At 38.0% G+C, this 17,847-nt stretch overlaps 1 protein-coding gene across 4 annotated transcripts in view; it reads left to right on the forward strand.

Moving 5' to 3' along the window:
- The window catches only part of LOC148420488 (zinc finger matrin-type protein 4), a 96,186-nt gene extending 86,662 nt beyond the window's left edge, over window positions 1-9,524 (forward strand). For all 4 annotated transcript variants that reach the window (XM_088421948.1, XM_088421949.1, XM_088421947.1 and 1 more), the window contains one exon: window positions 6,127-9,524. In XM_088421948.1, coding sequence (XP_088278074.1) covers window positions 6,127-6,148 — 22 coding nt within the window. In that variant the 3' untranslated portion in view covers window positions 6,149-9,524. The remainder of the gene's footprint in view (window positions 1-6,126) is intronic.
- The last annotated feature ends 8,323 nt before the right edge of the window (window positions 9,525-17,847 follow it).

The following is a 17,847-nucleotide window of genomic DNA, read 5'->3' on the forward strand; positions in this document are numbered from 1 at the left end:
AATGTCTCAATTAGGTGGAACGATCTTGTAGCGCCTCTACACCACCCCCATGCTGCCCATTCGTTTTCGTTCTGGGGTTAAGGTAGAGAGATTTGGTTAGGTTCAAACTGCATGGCTTAATGCTCATTTGCAATATTTTGCAAAGTTCGTTTTTTTGTGAGTCATTCACATCTCCAAATAAATGTGACCTGTATTTGACCAGTGTGGGAACGCTAAAAAGCGCAAAACTGTCCCGCATGCGCTTTGAGGACAGTGTGAAGTTACACGCAGCGCAGTGCGTGTGCTGAAAGTTAGTGTTTACGGAAGTACCTGGCGATGTTGAAATGGCTGTCAAAAAGGCTGAATATGCATATATATATATATATATATATATATATATATATATATATATATATATATATATATATATATATATATATATATATATTTGAAGGGAAGGTATTTTTTTTTCTTTGCCATAGTATTTTGTGCAATGGCAGCAACATCTCAGTCGCTCTGAGGAAGCACCACGATAGACAGAGACAAAATATACCCCATTCCCCCTTTATTGAGTTGTCTCTGTCTCGTCCGCTATTGTTGCTGTGTTTATTCCAACCTGCTTGCGCCTTTTTGAGCACAGAGTTGGAACGTTTGTCATTTGTTTGGCGCAGCCGCTCAAACTAAAGTCGCATGTCAAAAGATCGAATACGTATCAAATTTAGTAACACATACCAAAGTTGACCGGGTCGATTTGAATAAATCGGATCTGCATCGTCTACGCTGACATCAAAACATCAGATAATGTCAAATAGCAGCAAAAAAATCGAAATTGGGTCACTTCAGGCTGCAGTGTGATCCTAGCTTTTCACTTTAGAAAATGTTGAAGGGGAAAAAATGCGTGTTTTGGAGCACAAAGCCTGACCATCAATGTCAGTAAATCATTCATGATGGACGGAACTGTTGTTTCAAGTAGTGGTATCCAGAGGGGACAGATTTGATAGGAGGAATGGGAGTTGCTGTATGCAGACTCTTAACACATATTTTACTTTGTTGGCTCTCCAATTCATTTTGATGTCAGTAAAACACCTTTTTTTGGCTCCTTCATTTGCTCCACTGGGATAGCCTCCAATGCCTTGCAATCCTTGAGAGGACAAGTGGTCAACATGATGGATGGATGGATGGATGGATGGATGGATGGATGGATGGATGGATGGATGGATGTTTTTGTACAATGTTGTGACGTGGATGTGGCAGCCATTTGTTGAGATGTATGGCTTCAGTCAACGAGAATTCCTGGTTAGAAATGCCAGTATGAAAAAAACTCATATTTCATAGGTAATTAAATTGCCAATGAAACAAAAAACATGATTTCATAATTATATGCATATATCTAACTGTGGAAGTTCAAAATATGATATGGGCCCTTCAAAATGAAAAAATTCACGTCTAGATTTCATATAATTATTTTGGGTATAAACGTAGGATTCAGTCCACCTAAAATACAATGTAATGCATTCCAATTATGATACATTTTATTTCCATTATGATATGGTTTGTGCTAAATACATTTCTTTTGATTGCATTTAGGAAGACAAAGTGTGTTTACAACTTCTATATCATGTTTACCAATGAAGAGGGCAGTCATGGATAACCTGTGATTAACTGGTGTCACCTTGATACAATGCATTTAACAAAAGATTCACTGCCCGGGTTAGTTGAACTAAAGTATATAACTGCATGCCATAATTACGATCATCCACATATTTTCTTTTTTTTATTCAAAACATATGAAAAAAAAGTTCCTGGTACCTCCTCTGCAATTGTTCGCAAACTTATTTTCCTCCTACAGCTTGAGCAATTGATATCACACATAATCTTTGTTCTCTTTGCTCCCTTGCAAGACCCTCTGGCATAAACACTAATCCCTGGTATGTCGGTGATCTATGACCTTAAAAGGAAGCCTGAATTTTGGTGAGCTGGACTCGAATTCATTAAAATCCTTTTCCTTGGGCACTACATATTGAAGGCCAATATATTACAAAAAAAAGGGTATTATTTATGAGTTGTAGGCCCTTTTTTTTTCATGCTTTCTTTTTCTCATCCAGCATTTCATTTTGCTGTTTCGAATGTATAATAAGGAGAGTCAATTTGAAGTTCAAAATAACACTAATAGTAGTAATCAACTACTTGTATATCTTTCACAATTAATAAATAGTCCCTGCATGTTTGGTACGAATATTACTCTGACCTCTGGCCTGACATCTGTAAGTGTTGTCTACTGTGTATGCTTGTATATTTGCGCCCATTTGCAGTGTTGATGCTGACGTTAACGAAAGCCCCTGAGGGTATGTATGCTGGTGAGGTCGAGGACAATCCTTTTAGCCTTCTCACCCTACTAATTATTTGGCATCAGTGTCACAGAGGGCATCTACTCAAAGTGGAAAAAACAGCTAATGTACATTTATCAGGAGGTGGTGGGAAACCAAGTGCGGGGGGCAACAGAGAGCGTGAAAGATTACAGTGGTAAGCAAGAAGCCATTCACCATTGACCAGCTAATGGGCAGGCCAATGTACATGCATTCACAATTGTGTGTCATGGTTTGTTGTTGGTGTTCAGCCTCTATCCGATCTGCCGTGCACACACATTCTTGTATTTCCATCTAAGTAGGGTTTACATTACTTACCTTTTTACTTTATTGACCTTTGTTTCTGAATATCAAAGCCACATGGAAAGAAACTTTTTATCTCAGTAAAACCATCTCTTATTTCATAATGACTATTAAAGAGGAGATATTATGAAAATTGTTTTTTTTTTTTAATCGCCTGTATACAAAGTGTGAACTTAATCCTTCGGGGGCTTGTGAAAAACATAGAACACTTTTTTTTTCTTCATAACAAAACCATTTATGAAAACACTAACGGGCAGGCTGGCACAGGGACAAACAACTAGACAAGCAACTAGGACAATGATCCAACAACTAACTGTAACTTGCTGGGACTAAAATAGACAGGACAATAATTAGGCAAATACGAACAGTTGAATGGAACAAGAGGTGGGAAACACTCACACATTGGCTGGTGGAAAAAATCATGGAAAAAAATCATGTCTCTCGTTTTGCCTCATATATATATATATATATATATATATATATATATATATATATATATATATATATATATATATATATATATATATATATATATATATATATAACAGAATATTTATGGATCATTTCATATGACATTGTTAGAGCAATGGATACGCCAATAAATCATGAAAACATAATTTGTTTATGCATGCCCAGTTTTTGACAAGGGCAGTTTGTCACTCAACACGACACATATCACCATGTATGGACAAAAAATGTCTCTGCTTTTGAGGTGTCATAACAAATGCACTAATGATTTTTTTTTTTTTTTTTTTAATTTTCAACCGCTCAAAATATTCAGAGGCATCAGACCTACGCATATCTAGATTAAAAAAAAAAAAAAAACATAGCCTCTTTATGGACAATAACAACAATGATGTTGTACGCATTTACATAAAAACAACATATTTGTGGATCATTTCATATGAGATAGTTATATAATTGAATATGTTAATAAGTCATAGCAAGAGAATTTGTTTATGCATGCCCAATTTTTGACAAGGACAGTGTTTCACTCAACACGACACATCACTATGTTTGGATAAAAAATAGCTCTGCTTTTGAGATGTCATTACAACGGCATTTATGATTTTTTTTTTTTTTTTTTTACTTTCAACTGCTCAAAATATTCAGTGGCATTGGATCTATCTACACATACCCCCCCCCCAAAAGAAAGAAAAAAAGGTAAGCATTTGGGGCTTCAAGATTAAGCTATTTACATGTAAAAAGTGGCTCTACATATGAAAGATTCATGTAACGAAATGAGTTCCGGAACAAATGAATTTCATAAGTAGAGGTACCAATGTATTTCCCTAAAAGGGGTGAGGAGACACAATAGACTGAGGCAGATGTTGGGTGAAAGAAAAAAAGACTAAGTCACACATCATAGCTGATCATTGAGAAGTGTTGATTTCTATCAGTGTAATGACAGACAGAAAAAGAAGTGCACTTTGCATTTAGCACAAGCTGTCAAACCCACCCTGCTTGTGTTTGGACCCAAGTTCTCGGCAGCACTAAAGTTACAGTTTAGTTTAGCAATTGAACTCAGCGAGGCTGTCACCAATAGTGCCCCGACAATGAACCCACATCAAAAGTCTCTTCCATCCTTTCCCAAACTGAACTGATACAAAGTTGAAAATGAACTCCACTCCTTTTTTTTTTCTATTACTTTTATGGTCCAGCGTCTGATTAAATATTCCCTTGGAGGCTGGTCGAGAGTCTTATTTCCTTTGACTATTTATTCCATTTTTGTATCTTGCGAAGTTAAAAAAAAAAACAAAAAAAAAACAGTGCATTACATCAGTCAAGTTAAATATGTTCAATGTCAAATCACTCAGCCAAAGTTAAATACTAGCTTTAATTATCTTAAAAACATGCACCTGACCTGACATATCAGCCCACAACAATAGAAGCATAACCAAGGAAATACTTGTAAATAATCTTTCAAATGCTATGTTTGAATTCCATTGTAACATTTGAAGTATAAACATACACATTGCATTTTGCAAAGCGTAATATCAAGAAAATAGAAAATAAAAGACAAATGCATGTCTAAAGGCAACTACAATAAGTATGAAAATACCTATTTAAAAATACATGTCACTATCCATATACCACTACTGGTGTCCGAAACAGCTAGACTTTGTATTGATTTTATGTCAGTAATTACATGGCCAGTATCCCAGAGGTGAATATTGATCATTTGTAATAAATAAGGCCGAGGGATCATCACATTTCCAAATCTGAATGAGATGGGGTTTTTTTTCCCCTTTGAATTATTAATGTTGTAACCATGGACAAAATGCTCTTACATCCATCCATCCTTTTTCTCTAGCCGCTTAGCCTCATTAGTGTTGCAGACATGCTGGTACCTATCGCAGCTGTCAATGGGCAGTAGATGGCAGACACCCTGAACTCGTTGCCAACCAATTGTAGGGCACACAGAGATGAGTACCATTCACACACCCAATCACAACTAAGGGCAATTTAGTAAGTCCAATTCACCTGCCTTGCTTGTTTTGCCCACACGGGCTCAAGAAGAACACACAACCTCCACACAAGAAGGCCCGAGCCAGGTGGATTTGAACTCGGGTCCCTGAACTGTGAGGCAGACGTGCTAACCACTGCTACACTGAGCTGTCCTCGAGTGAAGCTTGATGTTTCAAAGTAATAGTTTCATTCCTAAACAGCAACAAAACAATGTTCTTCTCTTCAAAAATACAAACAAAAAAAAAAGAAAAATGTCTTGGCAAACAAGTAAGGCGGCCATTGATTTACAAGGAATATAACTAGCTGTTAGGACCCCCGCCTGAGACGGTGTTGGGTTATGACCCACCGGTTGAGCAGGCCTGCTGCTTATTAAATTAGATACACCCCAAAGATGAGGATTAGTCACGATAATGGATCCTTTAAATCTGGCTATTCTGCAGGGAGTCGAAATGTGATTACAAATGCTTGATTAAGTGTTTTTATTTCAGTGTAATTCATCTCTTTGTTTCGAATTAAGTGTGAGATGATTTGTTTCACGGCAGAATGCAGTCACGGTGACTTTCATTATGACAAACAATCAGCGGCTTTAGATAACGGGCCACCTTTATGGTAAATTCAGTACTTCAAATGAAAGTAAAATATGAGGATTAGTGCTCTGTTTCAATTTAAAGTACAGCCAGGTGAAATATATCGAAAGGGGACTGTTGTTTTAATGCTTCACGTAAAGTATTAAAACACATTTTTCCTTGTTCGTTTCCACACATCACCTTCTGGGCCTTTGTTTCTTCTCACCAGTCAAACATCAGATAAAGAATTAGAGGCAACATGGATCTAAAGGTAAATGAGATGACTTGCCGTAGTCCATAGTGTGCCACAAACAGAACTGCTTTCTCCCTTGAGGGCTTTACCCATGTTGCCCCTGGCGAAAACAGCAATCTCTTGTCAGATGAGTCCACATTAGACGCCAAAAAAGCCTAACAAATTCTTCTCTGTGTTTGTTCATTTGCAGCCTGAAGCAGCAACAGCAGTGAGCCAGCCACTCAAGAAAGACATGGAGTTAGCGGACTCCAGAAATCCTGCCATATGTCAGAAAGTGAACAATGTGTGAGAGTGTGTCTGTGTGTTACGGTACATGACGTCCATGCACACATTTGCAAATGTACGCCTGGGTTATTTCATTTCCGTGACCAGAAATGATATCTCTTGAGATTTATTCTGCACCTAAGTGTTTGACATGAGTTGTGCACCCATAGCCACCAGGGGCCATGTGGCTGTGGACTGCCATTTACAATAATAATATTAGTGATAATATTAGTAATAACAAAAATAGCAAATTGTGTGAAACTGTCCTAGATTCTAATGATGTCAATGACCGGAATTGTAATTACAATTAAGAATAAAATATTTATACACTGGCCAAATGTTCAGTATGTGTAATTTTGACTTTGTTTATTCACTTTCAGTCAAGTTCCTTTTCTATAATTGATTCATACCCTTTCTATGACGAAGAGACCAAAAGACCAAAATGTATAGTTGATTAGCATGTTTTGAATTGTCATGTATGTAATTAGTGGCCAAGGGTTGGATTTACTCACTGATAAGATGTGGGGAGGCATTTATTCTAAATTAAGTGAAAATATTTCTTTTGTAAAATATCAAACATTATTTACGGGTTTATTATCATTAATTTCAAGTGGTATCAGATTTTACATTATTCAAATTACATCAATTGCATCAGACTATTGTAATATAAATTTACTCAAACAGCCCGCTGATATCTAAAAACTTAGTGAAGCATCATTTGGCATTTTACTCAAGGTTATACTTGTGTGTAGAATCCTATCATAGGGTGTTACGAAATATAAACAGACAAGTGAAATGCTATATGTACAGAAGTTAGAGCTTTCCACATTAAAATGCTTCCATGATGACGTCATGCAAGAGGTACGCAGAGCAACTGTTGCTTTAGTTTAGGTTTAGGTTGTTTGGTTAATGTAGTTTTCTTACTGTGAGTTGCCTAGAAGCAAAGGCATTTGTTTTTTTAGCTCCTCTTGGATAGCGCTATGTAATGTGTGGTTCCTTTTTTGTTCATCCTATATATTAAATAGGTTCCGTCAAACCAGGCTAGAGAAGTGGAAGCAAAAAGCTTTAAAAGCTTTTTTGTTGGAATCTCAGCAATTGTAAGGATGTGGTGGTTTTCTACGCCTCTTAGTTTTCATGTTGCCACCTAAACACAAAATGTTACATTGTGAAATCTAAAAATAAGGTATCGCTATTCCGTTTTGCAATATCTTTCTGCCGTGTTTTGTTTTGTTTTGTTTTTTCTTTGTAACGTTTAAATATTAAGGAAATAACATATTCTGGTCTATACCCTGATGCCGGGACATACAGGAGTAAAATTACACTACAAAAAATGGATAACTGATCATAAATATGAAAAAATATCAGGATGCAGGATATAAATATGTCATCTTTATCTACATTTTTTGGCATTTTCCAGCCCCCAGAAACTCGTCTCATTTGAACTCATCATTTGGCCAGGGTATGAATGAACTGGTTTTAATTCTAGATTAAAATGATGACCATATATCAAGATGAAAAAGCTGTTGAGTGTGCCAAGTGTTTGAACGGAGATCTGATTCTAATTTTGGGCTCCTTCTCACACCATGTGCCAACCACTCAGGCCCACACTTTTCAAATCCAAGGACAGAAAAACCCAAATGACCTCATCTTGCATGAAAAGTTTGTATTATTTGATGACAACTGATCAAACCCCATCACTTGAGATGAATTTAAAATAATCAAATGCTGCCTTGAATTGATGACAGCAGAGCAGACACAAAAAGCAGCACAAAAATGACTTTTCAACATTTGAACTGGAAGCTCTTGTTGAAGCTAGTGAAAACATTCCTACAGAGCTGAATATTGATGTCAGAAGCAGTCCGGAGGAAACAAAAACTCCTCTAGTCTGTTAAAAAGGGCAACATGTATTCTAACTTTTTCTGTTGCTGGAGCCAGAGGAAAAACATCACTTGCAAACTATGTAGCAGTCAGTGTGAAATGATACTGTATCTCCTATCTCCATGCATGAAAACTGTTGCATTCAATTGCTTTTTATTTTTTCCTTTTTTTTTTTTTTGGTCTTTTGGTCATTGTTGTTCCTTGCGTGGCAATAGTGCTGCTCTCTAGTGTTAGCTTAACACATAATGGCTCACACGCTAACAAAAGATGGCAAATTTTAGTATGACTTCACCTCACCTCTGTTTCTTTAGAGAGTGATGCCTTTTGATACCTGGACTGTCAACATAGTGTAAGTCCTCTTTTCAAAGTGTCTGTAAAGTGAATTTTGAAGTCTTTGTAGCACTTTACAAGGGGAAAAGGCTCCACTTTCCTGTGCTGTTGCTACACGGTCTGGCATTAGCCAGTAGTTGAGAGGAGGACTGAAATCACATGGCACCACACTAAGCTAATATTATTTTCTTTTAGGTGAGGTTTGTTTCACTGAAAAAAAAAAGTGTTTTTACCTGTGCATCTGTGAAAGAAGAGTGAATTGCTAATGACCTATTGTAATTAGACAGATTTTCCTCTATAGACAATTGAAAAGACTGTTTAAAAGTGGAAGAAAAGCAAAAAAAAAAAAAGTTCTTGTAAATAAGCAGTAGCTTCAAGTCTGTGTATTGAGATTTATGAGAGTTTTGTATTTATATTGTTTATCTGCACTAAGCCACCGGGTGATGAGGGGAAATGTGTTCTTATTGAAAAATAATAATAAATATGCTGAGCGTAAACTGTCTTTTGAATATGTTATGAAGAATCACTGCGCTGAATGCCATGCAAGGATTACATTTCACCAGAAAACACACTAATATAATTGAAACTATACAAAGTGATATGAAAGTCTACGCATTCCTGTCAAAACTTTTTTTTGTGACATAAATAAATCAGTTCAATATAATCGTTTAAAACTTTTTTCCCCCCATTATTGTAAAAAATAACCTGGAGAACTCAAACCTGCACAACGGTACAGTGTGATTGGCTAACTGAACAAAGGCACAGCTCCAGTCATAGGCGAGTGTGCAACATGGTCTGCAGGGGCAAAATAGAACTCAGGTTTATAATTCATAAACGTTTCGAAGTGGTTCATCTTGATTCCAATTAATACACCACAAAAACCTGCAACAGCAGCGTTCAATTCGGTCGTCACCATCTTGGCCTCAGTGTAATCATTTGAATGTTTCTCCAATACACATTTTATATGGAATGTTTTGCAATGCCCATCCTGCGAAGAAAAAGATGGCAAAAACATCATAGAATGAGTCTGTTTTTCATTCATCTTAATTGTGGGTATTCCAACCTAATTCACTATCTTCACAACAGACTGAGTAATAAAGTATTACTTCCAATTGATGATTTGTTTTGTGACGCATTTTTCTTTTTGTTTGTTTGCTTGTGTGTGGTGGGGGAGAATGACGGGAGACATAAAATTTTAAAACACACACACACACATAAAAAATACAGTACAGTATACAGTACTCTAGCACAAAACCCTGTAATTGCAATTATTGCACAATCAGCATTAAATTGAAATGCCTCTCAGGAAGTGTTTTGAAGTAAATGACAATATCCTATTAGGCTTTTTTTTGTTGTTACATTATAACTTATGTGTATAAATGAGAGACACAGCTAAGAGAAAAACAAAATGGAATAAAGCTCTGCATTTAACAAAACTACTAATAATCCAGAAAAAAGCAATAAGAATAAAAATGGATTACGCAGCATTGCTTTCCTATAATCGCATTTGCCATTTGTACTTCCTGAGCAAGTACATTCTTAATCCTTTTAAATTTTGTAGAGGAAACATGAATTTCTTAGTGCTGTCATGGTTTTAATAAACAGGAGCTGAAATGAAATGCTCTTGTCACAACGAATACTCACTGGTAAAAATCACTGGCTAAAATCCAGGAAATTGTTTAAACAGGGGGTGAACATGCATTTATTTTTTTATTAAACATATAATGTTACAACTTTTCAACTGTACTTTTCATAAAATGTACAACTCTAATTTGGCAAACAATGTCCCGAGGGCCCACAGTGATGTGTGTCACGAATACACCATTTGCGGGTCAGAATTATTACCATCACAAAAGTGAATGTTTCGCTTTGTTTTGAGTGGGATGAAAATAAAGTCATATATCAACACCGCTTGACTTTAATGCTGGGTTGGTCTATACCTTTTTAGCTTCCGTAGCTTTGGAATAACCAAATATAAATGTGCATTTGTTGCTCATGTATTATGTTGCATGCATACAATGAAAACTATGAAGAACTATTAAAAAAACTAATTCATGTGGTCATATAATTCCTTTGGGTACTAGTGGCTTGAACCATAAAAACAAATACATTAATATATATATATATATATATATATATATATATATATATATATATATATATATATATATATATATATATATATATATATATATAGTGTAAACTGAAATCATCAAGATGATCCAAATATGGAATAAATCTAATCATTTAATGTGAAGTCCAGCTGTTACACGCCTGGTTCCATACATCAACATCGAAGTAATACAAGACTTAGCAAAGCTACGTCTACCCATCCCCCAAGTTAAGCTAGCCTGCAATAGCTCCTTGATCTTCAATCTTCGCACCCTAATGCACATGTGAGGCACTCCCAAATATGTGATGTGATGTCAATTCAACGTTTTGAGATCAAACAACCAGGCACTACTATTAAAATACATGAGCTGTTTCCTGTATCCAGCAGCTCAAAACATCGTACTCTTTGCTCCGCCATGACTTCTGGACTCTTCCTATCAATCAGCAATATGGTCCATACCCTCTCCGGTTTGGCTCAATTGTAGTTTTGGCTTTTGATAATGTTTTTTTCTGAAATGTAAATGTGTTTCGGCTTTTGGTCATTTGTTTTGTGGAATTTAAAAGTGTTTAGTCTTTCCGTAATTTGTTTTGCACTTCAGCGCCACTGTAAAAATAGAAAGTGGAAAAAGATTGTTGTGCTGCATGCAAATAAAGAGCAAACCTTGGATGTGATTTGTTTTGAGCACAAAAAGGGAGTAAACATTCTGGAAGATTAGAAAAAGTATATTCTGCTTGTTTTCAAATGAGGGAACTGCTTCAAAGCTTGGTGCTCGCAGCAACATTTCCATGGTAACACCGCTGATGCATAAGACTGACGAAGAGCAGCTGCGGCCCGCCGCAGACAACATGAGCACTTTCAATAAATATTGACATAAAGAACACAATAACCTGCCAGTAGGACTTTGCTGCGGAATAACTGAATGATGTGTTTGCTAATGCTCTTACATTTCTTGTGAGCAAAACAAGAGCGATGAAAGGCAATCTTAGGGAATGTAAAATGCTGTTGATCCTTGATGACCAACAGGCACTGAATATAAAATTCAAACTTGTATCGTTGCTGTTTGCACTGTGCCACCTAGTGTGTAGTTTAGTTAAGTGGTGGTTGGGATACAAGGTCAGCCATCCAATTAACCCACAATGAAGCAAGATATGTTTCATGAATATTGATTACCTCCGGAGGGCAAATCCCACAGCAGTGCACTCTTAGTGGAGAATGTTTGATGTTTGATGGCACAAAGCATTTTAAAGTATTTGCAACAAATGCCATATTTTCTGAAAAGTATCAGGAATTTTTATCATCTCATTTACTCATCTACGTGAAGTTGGGACGTTTTCAGGATGTGGTATATTACAGATCCATCTTTCAGTTATGATCATTTGATTAGAACAAATTACTGCAGGGAAGTGAAGAGAAATGAGGCAGAAAGTGTGAAGAAACTTGTGCCAAAAATTTGATTAATATAAGAAACAGGACTCTCATTTACTATTCACAATCAATTTTATATCCCAAAATCAATAAGACACGTAAAACACAATCTTTAAACTGGATGGGAAGGAGCCTGAGCTGGTGTGTGAGGTGGAAAAGTTCAGACTAGATATAGTGGGACTTTCATCCGCACACAGCTTGGACTCTGATACCAGTCTTCTTGAAAGTGGTTGGAGTCTCTTCCACAGTGAGAGGCGCAGAGCAGGTGTAGGCATACTGCACACAGCTCAGCACATGTACATTTGCGTTCGCCCCGGTGGATGAGAGGGTAGCCTCCCTCTGCTTTGGATGGGGGAGACAGGTCCTGAATGTTTTTGTGCCTATGCATCAAACAACTGCTCAGAGTTCCCACCTTTTTTGGAGTCCTTGGAGGGTGCGCTGGAGAGCGATGCCTTTGTGGACTCTTTCTACTGGGGGACTTCAATGCCTACACGGGTAATGACAGTGAGACCTGGAGGGACGTGATGGGAAGAAAATATCAAATATATAACGCCATAGCATTTCGGCTTTCGAAAACGAGACTCTCATTGACTTGAAATGACAGAATACACAATGTGCTATTTATTAATACACATAGTAGTTGAACGATTGCTTTTAAATAAACCACTATCACTCGATATCCATTCATTTCAAACAAGTAATCTATCAAAATATTTTTGTGCATTTTTATTGCAAACAAAACTGTTTATATAAGCTACAAAAAATTGCTAATTACCAAAAGATTTTGAATTTATACATTTTAGAGGTGTCATCTCAGGATATTTCTGTTATTATAACATAAGATTCTGATATCATCCCTGCCAATTCACAAACATTCAAAATAATTAAATGTGTTACAATTATTGCACACATTGAATGCTTTGCACATACAATTTAGAAGCTAATTTGCTAATTTGTTGGCAGACCCAAGCGTATTGTGAGGTTTTGCTTGGAATGTCTGGCAGAGTCTCTATGTCAGAAGGAGTTTTAACTCCCACCTCCAGCATTTTTTCTTTCCATATCTTGGGGGAGGCAGGTCTGTGATGTCAGCTGACAGGTACCGATTGTCCAAGCAGAGTGCGGCTTCGGCGATTGGGGAGGGAAAATCCCGAATGTGGGACGAGTTTGGTGAGGCCATGGAAAACGACTACTAGCGGGCTTTGAAGAAATTTTGATCCACCATCCGGCGTCTCAGGAGGAGGAAGCATTGTACCATTAACCCTCTCTAGGCAGGCGTTGCAAATTTGCACCACCGGAAAGAGGCCCTGGATACCACCCAGGACACATTGGACATACTATGTCTGTCGGCTGGCCTGGGAACACCTGGGTATCCTCCAAGATGAGCAGGACGAAGTGGCCAGGTTAAGGGAAGTCTTTGCTTCCCTGCTGAGGCTGCTGCCCCTGCAACCCAACCCCAGATAAAGCGGAAGCTAAGAGATGGTTAGATATTTCAAAAAACCCGCTTCCTGTGAGCTTCTTCACATGTGAAAGTCATGCTTGATTGGCAGGACGCACAAAAAAAAAGGAGGAAATTAAATCAGACGTTGTAATCCTTCTCAGGAGTCATAATCCACCTTTGCCCTCATTAGGTGAGGCCACCCGAGGAGCCAATCGTGTATCTTGTAGGAGTACATGTGTGCTGATTAACTGATTGCCACGCCAGTCTTGTCCAAGTGGTTGACTGCTGACTACAATTCCTCCAGTTATCTCTGAATGAATCTCACATGGGAGTGAGAATGCACGGCTGAAGACGTACAGTGAGGATAAAAGAGAGCATTGGGATGATGTAACAAATGCTGTTGTAATATAGTGGAATTTCAAGCGTAAACTGCGCTTCCCTGTTTTCATGTTTTGTCAGCTACAAGCTCCACTCCAGGCCAACATCAGAGGAGTGCCCATGGCATGTGTGATTAGATTCAACTCATCTGTTTGTCATGCAGGAAACCTCCACAGCATGTCTCTTTGCAATGTAGCTTTTTTTTTTGTTTACGCTTATTCAATCAGACTTTGCTTCAAAAAACAGCTCTTTTTAAAACACATTTCCCAGCTATATTAAAAGTCAAAGACAAATTGTAATTGCAACTAGCGCATTCTGACGACAGTGGTGATGCAGCCCAAGTGGGAAAGCAACAAACAGACTTCTGCTTCACTACCTTTAATCCACACAGCAGGCTGTTCATTGTCAGTGCCTGTCGGAGCATCCCTGTCAAAAAACATTGTCCACACAGCCCAGCTCTCCTCAGTTCAACCTCACAGCCCCGGCTGGCATTTGAGACGATGGATGGGGCTTGGCAGCCTGAAACCAGCAACAAAAACCCAAAGAGATCTTGTGCTAATACTTTCATACAGAGATGCAGTGTGATGAGGTTGTCGGTGCAAAAAAGGCTTAAGCAATCTTTGTAACCACCAGAGTAAGAAATATATACAGTATATCTATTTTTTTTTAAAGTTTAGTGTAGTATGATGAAATTATCTTTTGTTATCGTTGTTAATATGTGGTATTGCCACCAAGCCTACATAGTTGAGTTACAGTTTCAGCTGCAGATTTTGCAAAGAACCCACCCACCTTTTCCTCCATAAATTCATGCCATGCCATATTTGCATCTTAAACTGGCATTTCAACATCAACATTCTCTGTTCTTAGACCTTTAAATTGTGAACCAGAAAAAGTTTGACAGAGTGCAGGGGAGAAAAATGAACTGTATACTGTATATACTGTGTATATATATATATATATATATATATATATATATATATATATATATATAATATAAAGTGGGCTCCCAGCATACAAGATTAATCCGTTCCGCGGTTTTGATAGTCAGCCAGAGGCTTGGGCATTCGCAGCAAAAGGTGCAGACTTCCTCGTATGCACAAATGGATATGTGAACGTTAATAGACAGCTGCAATAGCCAATCAAGTCACAAGATTGCCATCTAGAGGCCTCACGTTGAACTTGATGTGATTGAATGCTCACTGGAAGGTGGTGCTATGCCCAGCAACCAAGCTACGCAGTGTTGGCTTGTGGCTTGGCTCATCTGCCCTAAAGGCGTAGTGTAGCTATTAGCCAACAGGGGCATAAGCTGGACTTTGCCAGGGTTAGCATCCCTGGTAGCCCAGCCAGCCAGCCAGAAAAATGGCAAATTGTTTTGCTGGGAATGCCTTTTGTTTGCAAAGGATCAATTTGGTGTTTGGAGCTACACTGGATTTGCAAACTTAGATTGTTTGACCGAAGCAGCAATGAGACGGCAAAGTATGGCTTGACACTCAAGGTATGGTGCTCTTTAAAAATTATGGGGACACCCAAGTGGATATACAGTACAGTGCACCCGGGTGCTACAACATCCCTGATTTACGTCATTCACATGTCTGCAGGTGTTTTTAGGTAATTGCACTTATTTACTATTGCCGTCAAACTGCTTCCATGTAGCTCGTCACTACAATGCTGGTCTGCTATTGGTCAGCGTCTCCTCACGAAGATTCTGGTCTGCTATTGGTCAGCCTCACTCATTTCAAAATGGCGGAATGGTAAAGCTTTGTTCTATCATGAGTAGTTACAAAACCGTATTTATCGTGCATTTGACTGCTTAGTTCAAACTTGAATGAGTTAGCCATGGGTCCCAAGATTGCTAGTGATGTTAAAGAGAGAAGTAGGAAGATGATTTAACGAAGCTGGAGATAATCAAGAAATACGAAGCTAGCCTAGCCTAGGCTATCCTTCCTAGGGAATATTGACATAACAAGCGCTACTCAAAGGTAAAAACACTCTTTCTATATGTTTTGTTTACTGTATGATGTTTTATGATTGTATACATGTATATTACACATACGTAGCAGTTACTATACAATTTTGCATACCAATTTTTAATATGTATGTACATTTGAAGTGAACTTGTTCAACATTGCCAATGAATCTGTTCACCGGTAGAATGTTCTAGAGGTGTTCTTAAAGCATTCTTCAACTAGTCGTTTGTTTTCCCTTTCCAAGCTTTTTTAAAAAATGTTGCAAGCATCCATTTTCAAAACTTCCACATAGTAGCACAAAAACAAGTTTATCAATTTAAAAATTTTATGTCCTGCCTTTGTAGTCTATTCAGTTGAAGATAATTTGCAAACCACTGTATTTTTTTATTTCCATTTACATAAGGTCCCAACTTCATTTGTAATGGGGTTGAGTTCAGTTTTTAGATTTGATTTTCCGTGAAAAGATTCACTCTGCACAAGTTAAATTAAACAGCTACAATATACAATAGTTTATCTACTGAAGTTAAGCAGCGATGCCACTGTGTCTGCCTCTGTGACCAAGGCCAGAGTCATTATGTAACCACATGGTAATGAAATTAAATCAAGACTAAATAGCTCTGACAGAATATTCACTATTTTTAACCTAAATTTTGGATAAAGCCAAAAAGAATCTTTTGCTGGCTCACGCAGACATTGCTTATTGCTGCAATACTCCAAAAGTGTCTCTTGCTGTATTTCAAATGAGGACGTTTTGCCAAGTGCAAAAGATTTCCTCGGGTAATTTTACTCTTTTTTTTTTTTTTTTTTTTCTGTTGCTGCTGCACAGCTCAAGTGAGGAGCTTTAATTAAAATGCTGAACTGACACCTTCACTGTGGCAGACTGTGTGTATGTGTGTGTGTGTGCGTGCGTGTGCATCCATGCGCATGTGCCTGATTGTGTGCACGTGTATAAGGCACAGGTGGGTTATCTTGCATGTTATGTGTCTGTCTGATTTTTGATACATTGCAACTTTTGAGTGTGTGCATTTCAACCATGAAATAATCATTACGAAGTGGACGCACCATCCAAATCCATTTTACCATCTGCAGACAAATCACTCTGCTCTCAATAAAATAGGAATGCACATCTAAACATTATTTTTTATGACAGGAAAATAACTGAACTATGAAATGTTTGATTTCAAAGTGTCGACTTAATGTACTGTTATCAACACAAGGAAAAGCCAGGAGTTGACTCAGATTGACGTAGATTCGTTTTTGTCAGACAGAGGGGCAACTGCAGAGAGCATTGTGGACGTTCTTCTGAGTAACATTGTGGTGACATGAGCCTTAAGTACGAGTTGGTGGAGCGCAGTCAGGTTTTCACCTGTCTTGCTGTGCATGGTTTTGGAATGTGGTTGGAAGCCGGAGTGAATCCATGCGGGCTCGGGGAGAACATGCAAACTCCACACAGAATGGAAGGCCGAAGCGAGGTGGATTTGAACTCCAGTTTCTGTACTGTGAGGGTGTGCTAACCACTCTTCCACCGAGCCACCCAATTTGCTGTCTGTGGAGAGTAAATTTTATTTTTAACATTGAGGGGTGTTCTCCTCTTTTTGTTTTTTTTTTGGCATGCAGTGTCTCCACCATCTGTTAGGATAACAAAGTGGTGCATAAGAACTACAACTGATCGTATTGTATGTTGTCTGGACGATAAGGACTGCAAGCATGTTCTACACTTCCAAAGTAAACTATGACAAAAGTGGGTGAGGCAAGCGAGGAAGCATTTGGCCTAATCCTGTATGTATCTGGGCCTCCACTCAGGAGGGGGACAGCCAGTGTAATAAGTGTGTCTGTCAGTTGACGACTACATCTGATGTCCCACCCCCCAAGTGACTGCTGTCATCTCAACAACCTCGGCCAGTGAGCTAAATCTGTAGCAAACGCACACAAGCATGCATACACACACGCATGTTTGTACGACTGTAATTGACTGTAAAAGACGTAATTGACATAATGTATTTCCTAGCTCCTAATCCTAAACTTAACCATGAAAAATTATTGCCTAACCTTTACCCTAACCTCAAGCTGTCAGAGAAATCTCAGAAAAGAAGACTAGGACAAGCCTAGCTGCTTAAA

Source organism: Hippichthys cyanospilos, chromosome 8, assembly GCF_059441005.1.
Source record: "Hippichthys cyanospilos isolate Australia breed blue-spotted pipefish chromosome 8, RoL_Hcya_1.0, whole genome shotgun sequence".
In the NCBI taxonomy this organism is placed as follows: Eukaryota; Metazoa; Chordata; class Actinopteri; order Syngnathiformes; family Syngnathidae; genus Hippichthys; species Hippichthys cyanospilos.